General features: G+C 36.0%; 1 protein-coding gene across 1 annotated transcript; it reads right to left on the reverse strand.

Annotated features, from left to right (window-relative positions):
* Window positions 1-2,969: 2,969 nt before the first annotated feature.
* LOC143560987 (F-box protein At4g00755-like) lies at window positions 2,970-6,902 on the reverse strand. Its single transcript, XM_077049158.1, has 6 exons — window positions 6,793-6,902; window positions 5,621-5,761; window positions 5,183-5,554; window positions 4,920-5,086; window positions 4,455-4,573; window positions 2,970-3,399 (listed from the first exon to the last, which is right to left on the reverse strand). Exons 2-6 carry the CDS (start codon window positions 5,745-5,747, stop codon window positions 3,120-3,122), a joined length of 1,065 nt encoding a protein of 354 aa, XP_076905273.1. The 5' UTR covers window positions 5,748-5,761; window positions 6,793-6,902; the 3' UTR covers window positions 2,970-3,119.
* Between the last annotated feature and the right edge of the window lie 7,477 nt (window positions 6,903-14,379).

Below are 14,379 nucleotides of genomic sequence, written 5' to 3' on the forward strand. Positions count from 1 at the left end.
TGATGAATTTGTAGGTGATGATGATGTATTACCAGTTGAAGAGATAGAGAAGATTGGTGCAGAGATTGTGATTGATAATGATATTGAAGAGGGAGAGATTGTAGAAGAGAATGTGGAGCATGAGATTCCGGAAGTCGATAAGGCAGATATGAGTCAAGAGATTGGAAATGATGAGACGGAATGGGAAGAGCAGCCAAGATGGAAAGAAGGCTATGCTCAATGGTTTGTAAAAACGAAGAAACCGGCGGTCCCTACTATGTTTAAGAAGAGTTACAACATTAGAGGCTATGCTGAATCGAGAAAGGGGATTATATGCTGGATATATGATGAGCAGTTGAGGCTCTTTGTAATTAAAAGATATGATGGCGTTCAGTACTTCAAAAGATTGTTGAGATCATTGAATACATTGTCAGAATGTGAAGTGAAAGACTTAGCCAGATTGGGGTTAATAAACAGAAGTGATGATAACATGGCTAGAGTCATTGGGAAGATTGTTTGGAAGGAAAGTATAAAAGAGAAGAAGTTCGAGCTGTTGAAACCACAAAAGGGAAAACTCATTGAAGACAAAGATAGAGGGATGAGAGCAGATGGCAAACCTTGGATGATTATGAAGTATAAGCCGATCCGGTGTTTAAAAGAAGTGTCGATGAAAAAATGCCCAAGGATGTGCTGAAGGATCTGAAGTGGTGGTATGTAGATTGTGAAACAGCTGAAGCAGTAATGGAGGACGAAGATGAACAAGAGCTGCTGAGAGTCTATGATCTGATGCATCTAGTGAACTTGTCGCAAGCTGATCTGCAGGTGCTGAATGAGAAGAAGATATTTTATATTCCTGCTTGGAAAGACGAAGCGAAGAAATATCAAAGAATTGTATCAGTTTGTGTACGTGAAGGAGTTCATGCTTAAAGATGAAGATACAAGATTGTTGAAGATTACAAGACACGTGTTTGAATATAAAGATTGAAGCTCCTGCCAAGGGGGAGTCTGTTGGTACATGATGTCAGTAGTTCAGTATATAGTGTCTGTAATCGAGTCGTTTGGATTTGTATTTTGTGTTAAGCGAAGTTAGCTAACAAGTTCGCTGATATAGGCGAACTTGTTAGATAAGTGAAGTTAGTGACAACTTCGCCTGAACATGCCAGGCGAAGTTGTCGTGTTTATAAGGATTAGGTTACGGCTGAGTTTGTAAGCGGTCGAGTCATTATTGTACGAGGTCCTGTAATCAGTGATTGATATCACGTGTTTCCAGTTGCAATATACAACGTGTCTTTGCTTATTGTAACGTGTGTTCGATCGTGTTAACGTATATCGTCTTCTACGCTCGTAACGTCTTACGTAGGGATTCCGCACCTACGTAGAACGAGATATTCCGTGTAGATCCGGCTGGGAACCTACAGCCATCCCGATATCTGCTTCTCGGTGACTAGGGTTTCAATTGGGCGTCCATGGTTCCTTATTTGTATTGTCGATGGAATAAGTTACACAATTTCCCCCTCATGTATTACGAGTGAAGTGTCTGCTGATGAAGGAACAAAGAAGAAGTGGAGAAGAGGTGAGAAGTCACATGTACAAGACTTCTGGGAGAAGAGGGCGCGCAGACGTTTTTTAATGAAACGTCTTCGGAAAAACAAACGCACTGCAGAGCCCAACGTCTGCTCGCCCTCTTCTCAGTGCAGACAAAAGTGGTCAGGAAGAGCTTTTGAGGAAAAACAAACAGCACCTTAGTAGCTAAATACCCTATTCTAGTTTAGAAAATAAGATTGAACAAAGTTAATTATTTTGAAGTGAGCCGAATAACCCCATTTTTTTGAAGAATTTGTCACAGTTACAATAAAATTACTATCCTTTTCTGAACCAATTGTAACGACAAAACTAAAAGAATCACAGAAACTTTTGCATCATTTTTGGATCCTCTTTTTTGCTGAGATGAGCAAGTCTTGTAAATAAGGAACCCTCACCCACTACTTTATTACACCTTTATGTGCAATCAAGTTTGAAAAGAGTACTGGAGGAACATCCCACTATTTTCTAGTTCAACTTTTTTACTTTCTATTATAGCACATAGGGTCCCAATCGTGTGTATATACACACCCTCAATACAAAAGTATAAGAGAGACTAACCTTTTTTAACGTTCCATCACTGGCATTCACATCTTCATCTCATTAATCCTTATTATATGTATTACATTGAATACATGATTTTTTATTTTTTTGGTTTACAAAGTGCAATAAATTATTTTAAAATTATTTTGTATATGGGTCGGTAAATTATTTTAAAATTATTTTGTATATGGGTCGGAAGGTATATTCATTTTCTATTAACTTTGATGAACATAAGATATGATTAGGGACGGATGACCATGGGCAGGTTTGGGATGTAATCCCAATTCCATGCCCGGTTGTAAAACCATGTCTCATACTCAGCCCACTACTCATTGTGTATATGTCGGGTAATTACCCTTCGGATTTTCAGGTATACCTGCTAGTTTATTATAAAGTATCCGTTGGGATTTCCAGATACATTTAATAACTATAATGAAAAGTCATAAATTACATGTATATAATCACTATAAAAAATTTGAAACATTTAGAATATGCAATAAAATTTCAAATGATATAAATCTAAAACGAAAAGAGTTCATTTTCAAGTAAGAAAACTACTAGAATGACCTGATTAATAGGAAATAAAAATAAAAATAATATTTTTCGGGTATATGTTACGCCTAATCCTATAGTTGTGAAAAATTTCAAAACTCATTTCATACATGGTCATATAGGGTATTACCCGTCACAAATGTTTCGGCTTTGCCCATTAGGTTCGATCACATTGGGTGATTTGACTCTGATACCAAACTAATGGAAGATACAGAGAAAGAATTACTGAGTTCCCAGATTTGAGACTCGGATTCATTTCCTGCTATGGCTTGAAAGTTAAACCTCGCAATAACCAAAACTTGAAATTAAACCTCATGAGCACAAACGTCAAGCCTCGTAACAAAACATTACAGCTCGAGATGTCAATCATCGACACGAAATCAAACCGAAGAAACTTGTAGCATAAGAAACCAGAAACTATGTACAGTGATACGCCACACGCAAAACCACATATTGTACCTAGATTATAAAATAGGATCAAACTCATCGGCCCATACATCGTATTCTACACCATCGTCGTGTCCTTCTACGATCTGCATAAATTCTTGTAAATTACCCCAAGCGAGTTGTCTGGGAGGTTGTACTGGAAGTACACTGGTGCTAAGTGAACCATTCTGTCCGTTGGAAACAGTAAGTCCAAATTTCGCAGCATCATATTTCAGAGATACACTGTTTGATGGTTCAGAAAACTCGACACTAAATGCAGGTGACAGCTGGCGCCCTATCGCTTGTACATGAGCCACACTGTAAAAATGAGTGACCTTAAGGTTAATGTCTTTTGACACATAAATATATGGGTCTGCCAACCCAACACAAATGACAACCCTGAACTTTATGCTTTTTATTTGAACAAATTATAGATTACGTCCTTTGGCGATATATGAAATTGAATGTTTTCACCTTCGGCTTCAACAATTACACTGATGTCTTTTTTTTTTATGTTTGCATGCATTCAATCATTTCCACTCATTGGTGTGATCTTATTCTAGGGGTGTGCATAAGACCAAAATTACCAAACTGAACCAAAAGCCAACGCTTGGTTTTATGTTTTCATAAAAACATAAAAACCGAACTTTCAGTTCAGTTTCAGTTTCAATTTCCCGTGTAACATAAACCAAAAAAAAACGGAACGAACCTACAGAATTTCATTTTAATTTTGAATATTAAGTAATTTATAATGATCTAATATATGCTTTAACCCAAATATTTTAGCTCAAATGTATAAAAACCAGTTATTAAGTAACAAAAAGCATAGACCAAAATTTATTATTTTTGGCCAGTTTTTTCCCCCTAGATTTTGAAACCAAATAGCAAAACCGAAAGTCCGAAACTGAACAGACTTCTTACCAAAAACCCAAAACACTGAAACCAAACGGTTTTCAAAATCTCAAAAACTCAAATTTTGGTTTTTGGTTCAGTTTTAGCCCAAACCGACCCATGCACATGTTATCTTTTTTTCTGTTGGGTGAATCTGAAATTACTGAATTACCCTTAGATTAAATAAACGCAAATAAATAAATAAATAAATCTGATGGGCCCCACCTACTAATTCATATAACAAATACCTTGGTCCCACTTTGTATTTTGTTTTTTTTTTAATCTAAGGGTAATTTGTTCATTTTACATTCACCTAAAAATAAGTTATCAGTTGGTGTAAAGGACTGAATATGTGCAACAGTTCAAAAAATAACATCTAGGGTAATTATTGAAGCCAATTGACAAAACTTGCAATTTCATATATTGATAAAACGAAAGTGTCTGTAATTTACTCTTTGAATTGTTAGGAATATTTTACTCACCAAAAATAATATTTGTCATCTGATGCTTGTTTCTGTACCCGACCCAACAACTCAACTTGCAGATAACCACCAATACAGATCACGGGCTCAGGCAGCTTGAACCTTTGTAAGCGATTTTGCTGTTACCATGAAGATAGTTGATGAAATACATTACCAAAAGATAAATGGGTTATAATAAGTCTGGTTCGAAAAGTAATTTTAAACGGGTCAAACCAATTACGATAGAGCTGGGTTGTGTTAGGTTTTAAAGACTTCCTTTTTCCTATTGTCGAAAGTTTAAAAAGATTCATGTTTTTAATATGGTTATAAAAACTGTTGTTATGATGATAATAAACTAAATTTTGAGTATAAAATGTGCATAAAAGTTGTATCTTGAATTGGATTACCACTTTCTTAATGCTCGAAAATGATTTTTAACCGTAGCACTATATTTTTTAAGTAATAATAAATGAAACACGAACTCACCTGTATCACGGGGAACATTTGTGACGTGTATGTCCAAATAAACTTGTCATCTGCACATTCTTGTGCATCCACAAAATCATAATTTAAGTCGTTGCAAGACTTCGGATGACCCATTCTAAACCGTACAAATCGAGACGAGTATATCGGGAAATCAAACTGAAACAAAGCTGCATATATGAATATCAGTTGACAGTTAGACAAAAAGTAGAAAAAGAATAATAATAATAATAATAATAATAATAATAAAAGATGAAAAAACAAACCTTGGAATGGATGCAAGTTAATTTCAGTTATAACACAAATATTAGCTGTCAAACTATATATCAGTGTTTCAGGTGTTTCGGTATCATTACTTCCTTTGCTTGACCAATAAGAGCCTCGGTTGCGGATTGTGTCTCTCGGGTCTAGAGTATTCATGATGCTTTCTTGCGGGTAGTTGTCGGTGCTCGAGGCGCTCACAGGATCAGCAACGCAATAAGTTAGTGGAAATGAAGTGAGGGCCCTGAACAGAGACGCGTAAGCCCGGTGATCTCTCTCACTTGAGTTTTCATGACTTGGTCCAACTACACGAGTAATGCAAGCAAGCTGAGGAAATGTACTCATACAGAGCTGCTTGCTAAGTCCGTTAGAGACCACTGCAATCAACAAATTATTAATCGTGTGAATAACTAACTATGTAGGTTATAATCTATAAAACACACCAATATTCTGCCAGTATCGTGAAACAGCAGATGCACGAACGAGGTCAGCTGAATCATCCAGACACGAAAGTATTTTGAACGCCATGTCAGGTTCAAGCCATTCCAAGAAATCGATGCGAGTCTCCATGTTATGTGATGGACCTGAAAAAAATATATGGCAACATCAAATTTATACATATGGATGAGAAGATAATGAGACGTAAAAAATGCTTTCCCCGTATTCAAATACAACACGAAAAGAAAGTGGCGAATATATAAACAAAAATATAGAGAGAAAGGATGTCACATAATAAGCAATTAACATAGTGAAGCACTATGCATTTTTACATTACGTGCAGAACGGCAGATATTAAACGTCGATAACTGAACTCTTTTTAGTGGTTGTTAACTTTGATTACTCAGAAACTGCTCTATTACTCCACATTCTGTACTAGGGGTGTTCTTCAGTTATACTTGACGGTTTCGGGTTTGAGAAATTTAAATCTAGAACCGAAACCTGACCCTAATCTCTCCTGGGTTCTTCAAGTTCAGGATATTCGGATTCGGGTTTTATCGGGTTTCGAGATTTTGACCTAGAAAACTAAATAAATAAAAATATTAACAAAATGCTAAAACAAAAGCAATAGATACGACCGAATGAGAAAAATGATGGATAAGATCGAGCACATGTCAAATCCATCGGACAACACCTGTCTCGAACGAACTAGAATGCAAATCAAAGAGTCTCGGGTCTAGAGCATAAAACGCAGAACAGGTTTTTCGAGTTTCCGGGTGTACCCGGGATCCCTAAACGAGCAACCGGTAACCGAACCGAACTGAAACAGTTCAGGTTTGGTGAATTCGGATTCATGCTCGATGAATACGAGCATTTTTGGGTGCGGGTTAACAGTTTGTCTGATCTAGTTTGGGATATAAAAGTGACAGGCTTATAATCTGTACGATGTTAAGGACGAATCACCCGAAAATGTACAGAGACATTTAATCAAACACTTGGTGGGCAACTTTAGGGTTCATTGTCAAATGATTAACATCTCAATTGTGGTTGATTTGATTATAAAGGAAGTTAATTTCAACTAACAAACAAACACATAATCGGTAATCCACAGTTCAATTAAGATGAATCTACAATTAAATCGACGAAATAAAGCAAATTAAAAGAGGAAAATAAGTACCTTTTTGTCTTCTTGGATGAATAGGTGAACCCTAGAGAATGAAGTGAAAAATAAGTGATCCGATTGTAAAGGTCTATAAAAATGAAGCCCGTTTGTGATATGATATCACCAATTTTCCGGACAAAACAGATTTGGATATTTTATTATTACACCACTAGTTGCTTTGCTCAGTGTGTTGCGTGTGTTGTCACGGGGACGTGATATCGGTTAAATCGTGCGTGTAACTTTTAATTTAGTTTTTTTAGAATTAAAACGGTGGTGGTCTACGGTATAACCGTATAACTAGGTTGTCGCAGGTCAGCTTGTGGCCGACGATGTTTTGGAATCCCTAAGAGTTTCTCCCAAAGGGTATAACCCCTTGGTTCGCGGTTTCTTTCTGCGTCCTCGAAGGAACCTTCTTTCTTGATACTACTTGACACCAGTTATGTTGCCACAAGAATCAAAACACTCTATGTAATGCATGCAGAATAAAACCCCCGTTTTAGTTTAGATTCGAACTGACGGCCTTTCAAAAGAAACATAGTTCTTATATTCATTTCCATAAGTTTTACTTTTAATTTATTTAAAATGTTCAAGTATTTTATGTATTTTATTGTGTGATATATTATTTAAGCTATTATTTTTATTTAATCATAAAGTATTAAGTAAATAAAAAAATATTTGAGTAGTGAATCCAATTATTCTAAACACCACAATTGATTTAAAATAGACTTTAGTAAATTCATTTTCACCTACACGACGCTTGCATGACATTTTAACTAAATAATTAGTTAAAATCACTATTCATAGCCATACATGTTATAATAACTTAATTTATGCATGTTGCCCTTGGTGTTAAACTGATTATGGAAAACTAACTTAGGTATTGATCACCAAGAAGAGAGAATCACTAGAATTAAGAACTGACAATTGCTTTAATCAATAAAAGTTTGGGAATTTTAGACCAAAGCTGGTGGTTAATTTTAGACAATCGTTCGCGACAATTGTTTTTCTTGATCTTCAATCTTCGTCTCCCGAACCGGAGCTATTTCTTAGATACTCATCATATGCGGCTTCATCTTCGGTAAGTCCGGCCGTCAATCTGGGGTCCACCTCGTCCTCATATATTTCGCCTTTGTATTCCAATTCGTATTCGAGTGAAGAAACTTGTTGTTTTCTTTCCAAAGCATCCAAGTAATCCTTCAAGCAAAATCTCATTTTTACCGACACGGGAGTGAGCTTTGTTCTTCGTAAAGATATAACCTTGCCACTAAAAGAAAAGGCAGACTCCGAAGCTACCGTAGAAGCTTGGACAATTAGTAGATCTCGAGCCATGACGGGTAGAATCGGAAATTGATCTTCCTTTTCTTTCCACCAAGCCAACACATTAAAACTTTTAAAACTTTGAGAACCTATACCGGTCAAAAAGTCTGTTCCGGGAACACCTTCCAAGTTCGCTACATCAAGTGTTTCCCCATTGCCTTTTACTATTTTCATTAGCCAAAGTATTAATCAAATTTAACAAGGGATCGGAGTTACTTGAACTTCCCGCCGAACCTCTCATTGATTCATGAATGAATGATGTTTTACCAAATTTTGCTTGATAAACATCAAACAAACTTGATAAATCTTTGTTAAATTTTTCTTTAGCATTTTTAATATAAAACGGGTCGTCATCGTGTAAATCCAAATCATAACCAATTCTTTCAAGTAAAGTTTCCACCCCGTCTAAATTTATGGTCGGGTTCAATGCGGTGGAACAAGTAATTACCGGGGGCATATCTTTGAAATAATTTGAAAGTTTTCTATGATCGGTGGTATTATATCGGAAAACGGTTTACCTCTAAATGACAACTCGTTTAATTTGTTACAAATTAAAAAAATTTGGTTAAGTACTAGAGGACTCGTGGGATAATAAACTCCCGATAAAATAGTTGTGGCGGTTTTGAAAACGGCAAGCATATCGGTTATTTGTTCGATAATAGTCCAACTTGATGTAGAGAATTCCTTAAACGCACGAGGGTGACGGGTCACAAGCACACCATGATATGAAATTAAACTTTCTTTTTGTTTAATAGCCTTCTCAAACATTGTACATGTCGAATTCCATCTTGTAGGCATGTCCTGATTCGGGCCTAAGCAAATGGAACCCGCCTCTTTACAATATTTGCGATATCTACTAAACGTTTTGTTTAAGCTAAAAATGTCACGTAACATTTGTTTAAAGTTATCTTAACGTTTTCTGTTGCTTTTAAACCGTCTTGTACCGACAAATTTATAATGTGTGCAACACATCGACTTTGAAAAAATTTACAGTTACAAATCGGTTTATATTCAATTGAAGTTGTTTTATAGCACTCGTATTGTTCGACGCGTTATCAAAGGAAATTGATAGTATTTTTTTTTTCGACTTAAACGTTTTAATCATTTTTGACTATTATATAAAACGCAATGGTACATGTCATCATCCGCCACATTTTGGGTTCTACCCAATGAGCAGTGATACAAATGTACGAGTCCGGTGAACCATGTGGAGCCGACTAAGTGTCACTAGTCAAGTTAACATCGGTTTGTAAGTTTTGAAAACATAATATTATTTCATTTTTAGCACTTTGCCACAATTTTAAACAATCTCTTCTAAGGGTAACACGACTTACGTGTTGATAACGCTGTTGAAGAGTTGTTTGAATAAGCGCTCGTTGTCAAAGTGATTGAATGGCAAACCTTCTTGAATCACGAAACGCGCAAATTGGTCCTGACACGTTTCCATGTTGAAAGCCCATAAGGCTCCATCCTTTGCCACCGAAGCTTGGCCTTCACCCTGTTGGTTTTTAATGCCTTGCAATACCTCTTTTGAACGTGGTTTCTCAAAGTTGTGTTGTTGTCTTGGCAAAAACATTTATCACAAAACTTGCACAGCGCGTTCAATGGAGGACCGCTTGCCATTTAACACAAGTCAAAATTACACCATATTTCCCAGTTCCTTTTTGTAGGATGAATTTGAACAACTACGTCGGTTGCACCAACATTGGATTGAGTTGGAGCACTTGAAGTAGCCATTTGAAAATGAATAAATAGTGTATTTTTATGATTTAAGGCAAAGCTATGAATAAGAGTGTTGTGATTTATGAATAAAGAGTGTTGTGTCTCTTAAATACTAGTTCCTTCCAAGTATTTAACGGTAAAAAAAATACTTTCAACAAACGGTAGCATTACCATTGCATCTTCATGTATGCTAATTAAGAATACTATTATGAATACTATTGCATCTACATGTATGCATGCTTTCATGGTTTAAGCTTCTAGTAAAGTAAATCTAGTAAAGCTATTTTAAATGTTATCTACTTTTGAACAATTGGATTGATGGAGCCCAAAGAGGCAAAGAAACATGCAGCAGCCATCTGACCACAATAAAAAACATATACGCATCAGCCATAAGGACAGTTTGAACCGATTTGAGACCCGGTTTTCAGTTAAACCGTTTTTAACCCGGTTTGTTAAGCAAAAATGCGAACCGACACCCAAACCTGCGGGTTGGGTCGGTTTAGGGACCAGTTTGAGTCAACCTGGTTCGGTTTTGAAATCGGTGAACCGGTTTGAAACCGGTTTCTTTGTACACCTCTATTTGGTGGTATTAGATGGCTGGATGTTATCAACCATACTAGCCCACTATGGCCCAGCCTAACAGCCCATTTAAGTAGCCAAACAAGAGAAAATAGTTGGATCGTGAAGAAACCACGACAAAATATAAAGTAAATGGAAGGATTAATCTTGAATTCTCGATAAAGTTGAGGGTTTATTTAATTATGTTTAATTTAGTTATTTGAATTATAATAGGTTTAGGAAAGTTTTGCCTTGGAGAGGAAGTTAGGTTTGTCTTTGATAACAAGTTTAGTAGGTCTATAAATAGGGTCTAGATTATTAGTTTTATTAGAGAGAGTCAAGAGAAAGTAAAAAGAGAGTCTTTTCTGCTTGTATGTTCGTGAAGTTATGTTCGTTTGTTAAGTTCGTTTGATTATATAAAAGAGTCGCGGGTTGTCACCCCAATATCTCGTGCTCGTTTGTCTGATAAGTTCGTTCGATATGATTTTTTGATCCGTCTGGGCCAACAATTGGTATCAAAGCTACGGCTCGAATTCATGTAAAGATTCACATTGTTCGGTTGAGAGGTTTTAGCGCTTTGCCATTAAGTTGTTCGTAATATGGTAGCAATAAGTTGAGGTTGTCAAATTCACAGAGAGATTTGTTTGAAATTAACTTGGCAGTGGCTACTCTGAATTCAAAGAAGAAAAGTAAATAAAAGCCAATCGTGTGCATGAAAAGAAAATTGACGGTGGATTTAATTCAAAACTAGACAAACAGGTTTTGGTTTTAGAGTTTGATCATCGACACATGGACGGTGATAAAGAAGCAGGAAGCTAATGAACAATGAAAGAATCGATAAGTGGTTTTGTTTTGCAAGAACCGAAGTTAACTTCAACCAACTGCGCATCATGGTCGGTTATGGTGAAATTATTTCGGGTGCGTACGGTTTGCATGATGCGATTGATAAGGAAAAGGGGAATGGAATTGAAGAAAGAAAGAAGTTTATGACCCTGGGTGTTATCTTTCAAACCCTACCCGAAGACATACGTGATGCTTCAGATGGCTAAGTATTCGGAGCCGAAAGATGTTTGGGAAGCGTTAAGAGTTCGTTATCTTGGTGCAGAAAGAACTCAGAAAGCCCGTGTTCAAATGCTAAGAACCAAGTTAGATGGATTGAAGATGGGGGAGACAAAAAGTATTGATGATTATGCAGCTAAGTTGGGTGGAGTACAGTCAAAGTACAGGAGCTTGGGAGCGGTACTTGAAGAAGAGGTTTTGGTAAGAAAATTCTTGAACTCTATGCCGGAAAAATATTTACCTATTGTTTCTTCGATGGAGCTACTTTCAAACATCGACATTGGCATTTGAAGATGTAGTTGGACGTCTAAAGGCATATGAAGAAATAAACAAGTTCAAGAATGTGAATGGAAGTTCATCCCAAAGTCAGCTCATGTTCACCCAAACCGAAAAGAAAGTTGAACACCGAGGACATGGAAGATACAATGGACGAGGAAGAGGGGACTCAAGATGGAATGGTGAAGTAATGAACGTAATAATGATGAACGAGGTGAATACCGGAAAAAGAACCCTGAAAAATGGGAAGATTTAAGGAAGTATGTAATGTGCTACAACTGTTATAAGATTGGCACTACTCAAACGAATGTAAGAACCAAGCAAAGGGTCTAATGAAGTGAATTTGACAAAGAAAGAAGATGATGTTGATCCTTCTTTGTTCATGGCAGTTTGTTCAATAAAGAAAGTAAGTTTAAGTGAAGAAATGGCTATCCCTGGTGTGTTTGAAAAAGATGAAAATAATGAAGGAACATGGTATTTAGACAATGGTGCAAGTCATCATATGTCTGGAAAGAAAGAGTTTTTTACAACCTTAGATGAACAAGTTTCGGGTCAAGTAACGTTTGGTGATGGATCCGAGATCGAAATCAAAGGTAAAGGTAATGTGACAGTGGTAAGTAAGACTAGTGAAAAGAAAACGTTTTGTGATGTTTTCAATATCCCTAAGTTGAAGACCAGTCTTCTTAGAGCATTCACATCACATCCCCTAAATTTATGTGAGGAGAGTATGTAAATTACATGGTGAGGTTTTGAGTGGTTGTGAGTGTAAATTATAGGGTGGAGAGAAAAATGTGGTGATTTTTTGTAAATTTGGGGAAACATTTGGGGAACATTGTTTGTCCCTATTTATTTTTTAATATTTGTTGGATTAGTTGTGAGTAGATGAGAGAGAAAACTGTAATGATAAAGGTATACAAAATATTATTTAATTAAACCAGAGAGAGAAATGTAGTGTTTTTTAGTGTGATTATAGAAATAAGGATGGAGAATGGGATGAGAATGCTCTTAGCTTGGGAAAGTTGGATGAAGAATGATGTAAGATTGAAATAGCCAATGGGATATTGAGGCTTTATGATCAGAAATAGAGATTTTTGATGAAGGTTCAGAGAAATTTGAATCTGACGTACAACATCGAGCTTCAGGTATGTTGTAATCCTAATAACTTTGAAGTTGAAAAGAAAGAAAGTTATGATGTGAAACCGACTATGAAAGTGAAGGATATTCAGTTTGGAATAATCCCATATGATTTGTTGGAGTTCGTGAAACTATTGGTCAAGAACGAATTGATAAGAAGAATCGAGTTGAGAAAGAAAATGACAATGTGGTTTCAAAGTTAAGCACTGAAGGAACAAATTCTAAGTTTGAAGAAAAGGTGAAGCAAGTATGCTATAGTCAGTTGAAAGAAGGAATAAATGTAAGAAGATGAATATTCAAGATTAAGGGGTGAATGAAGGATTAATCTTGAATTCTCATAAAGTTGAGGGTTTATTTAATTATGTTTTAATTTAGTTATTTGAATTATAATAGGTTTAGGAAAGGTTTGCCTTGTAGAGGAAGTTATGTTTGTATTAGATAACAAGTTTAGTAGGTCTCTATAAATAGGGTCTAGATTATTAGTTTTATTAGAGAGTCAAGAGAGAGTAAAAAGAGAGTCTTTTATCCTTGTATGTTCGTGAAGTTATGTTCGTTTGATTATATAAAAAGATTCGCTGGTTATCACCCCAATATCTCGTGCTCGTTTGTTTGATAAGTTCGTTCGATATGATTGTTTGATCCGTCTAGGCCAACAAAATGGAAATCGAGGAAAAGGGTATGCATGAATATTGTTAGAATGTTTGGTTTCTTCTCAGCCTGTACGTTGTAACTCTGATTTCCCATCTCCTTCTAAACTGTACTTCTTTGATTGTAATCGTTTCCGTCTTGTGTTATTGAATTCTCAGTTGTAATTAATAGATTCCATCTAGTTATCTTATTCGATTATCTCCCTGTTGTGTTAAAATCATCTCACAACACTTGATGATTGATTTCACTCAAATCGACAAATATTCTCTAAACATCACCTTCCATTTTACATTTACAAATAGAATATCAAGAAAATAAAGTCATTTGCAACAATACTAATTTTTTTTGGTAACTATATAAATATTGGGAATGATTAAATTTCACATAAAATACATGTGACAACGAGAATGATTAATAATCAGTTGCCCAGGAGTGAATTATGAACCAGATGAATAATTGAAAATCAATTGAATTGCAAAAGGATCGATCGACTGAATTTCATTAATTATAACACTTATTTACACGTAGTGAAAAGGTGTGTTTGGAGCGACACACCGATTTATAACACCCGTTCATACTTAGTCCTAAACGATATTATCTTGATATGAGAACACTCTAAACATAGTTTCACACCTTGACATATCTAAACCCAAACTATACATCATCATCATCATCATCATCATCATCATCATCATCATCATCATCATACTCAGTATATCCCGCCAATAGCAAAGCTATGGCAGGGTCTGAGGAGGGTAAGATGCAAACAGCCTTACCTCTACCCCCATAGGGATAGAGAGGCTGCTTCTAGTGAGACCCCCAGCTCGTACATGATGAGAATACTTTGACATATCTAAACCCAAACTGTACATGTGAATGATTAATATC

Source organism: Bidens hawaiensis, unplaced genomic scaffold (genome assembly GCF_021521415.1).
Source record: "Bidens hawaiensis isolate Kalapana, Puna unplaced genomic scaffold, B.hawaiensis_p1.1 tig00020520_1, whole genome shotgun sequence".
In the NCBI taxonomy this organism is placed as follows: Eukaryota; Viridiplantae; Streptophyta; class Magnoliopsida; order Asterales; family Asteraceae; genus Bidens; species Bidens hawaiensis.

Coding starts and splice junctions, on each gene's coding strand:
- LOC143560987 (XM_077049158.1), bottom strand. CDS start 5,747: ATGGAGACTCGCATCGATTTCTTGGAATGGCTTGAACCTGACATGGCG. Junction 4,574..4,919: donor AAATGTTCCCCGTGATACAG/GTGAGTTCGTGT, acceptor TCATGGTAACAG/CAAAATCGCTTACAAAGGTT. Junction 3,400..4,454: donor GATGACAAATATTATTTTTG/GTGAGTAAAATA, acceptor TCATTTTTACAG/TGTGGCTCATGTACAAGCGA.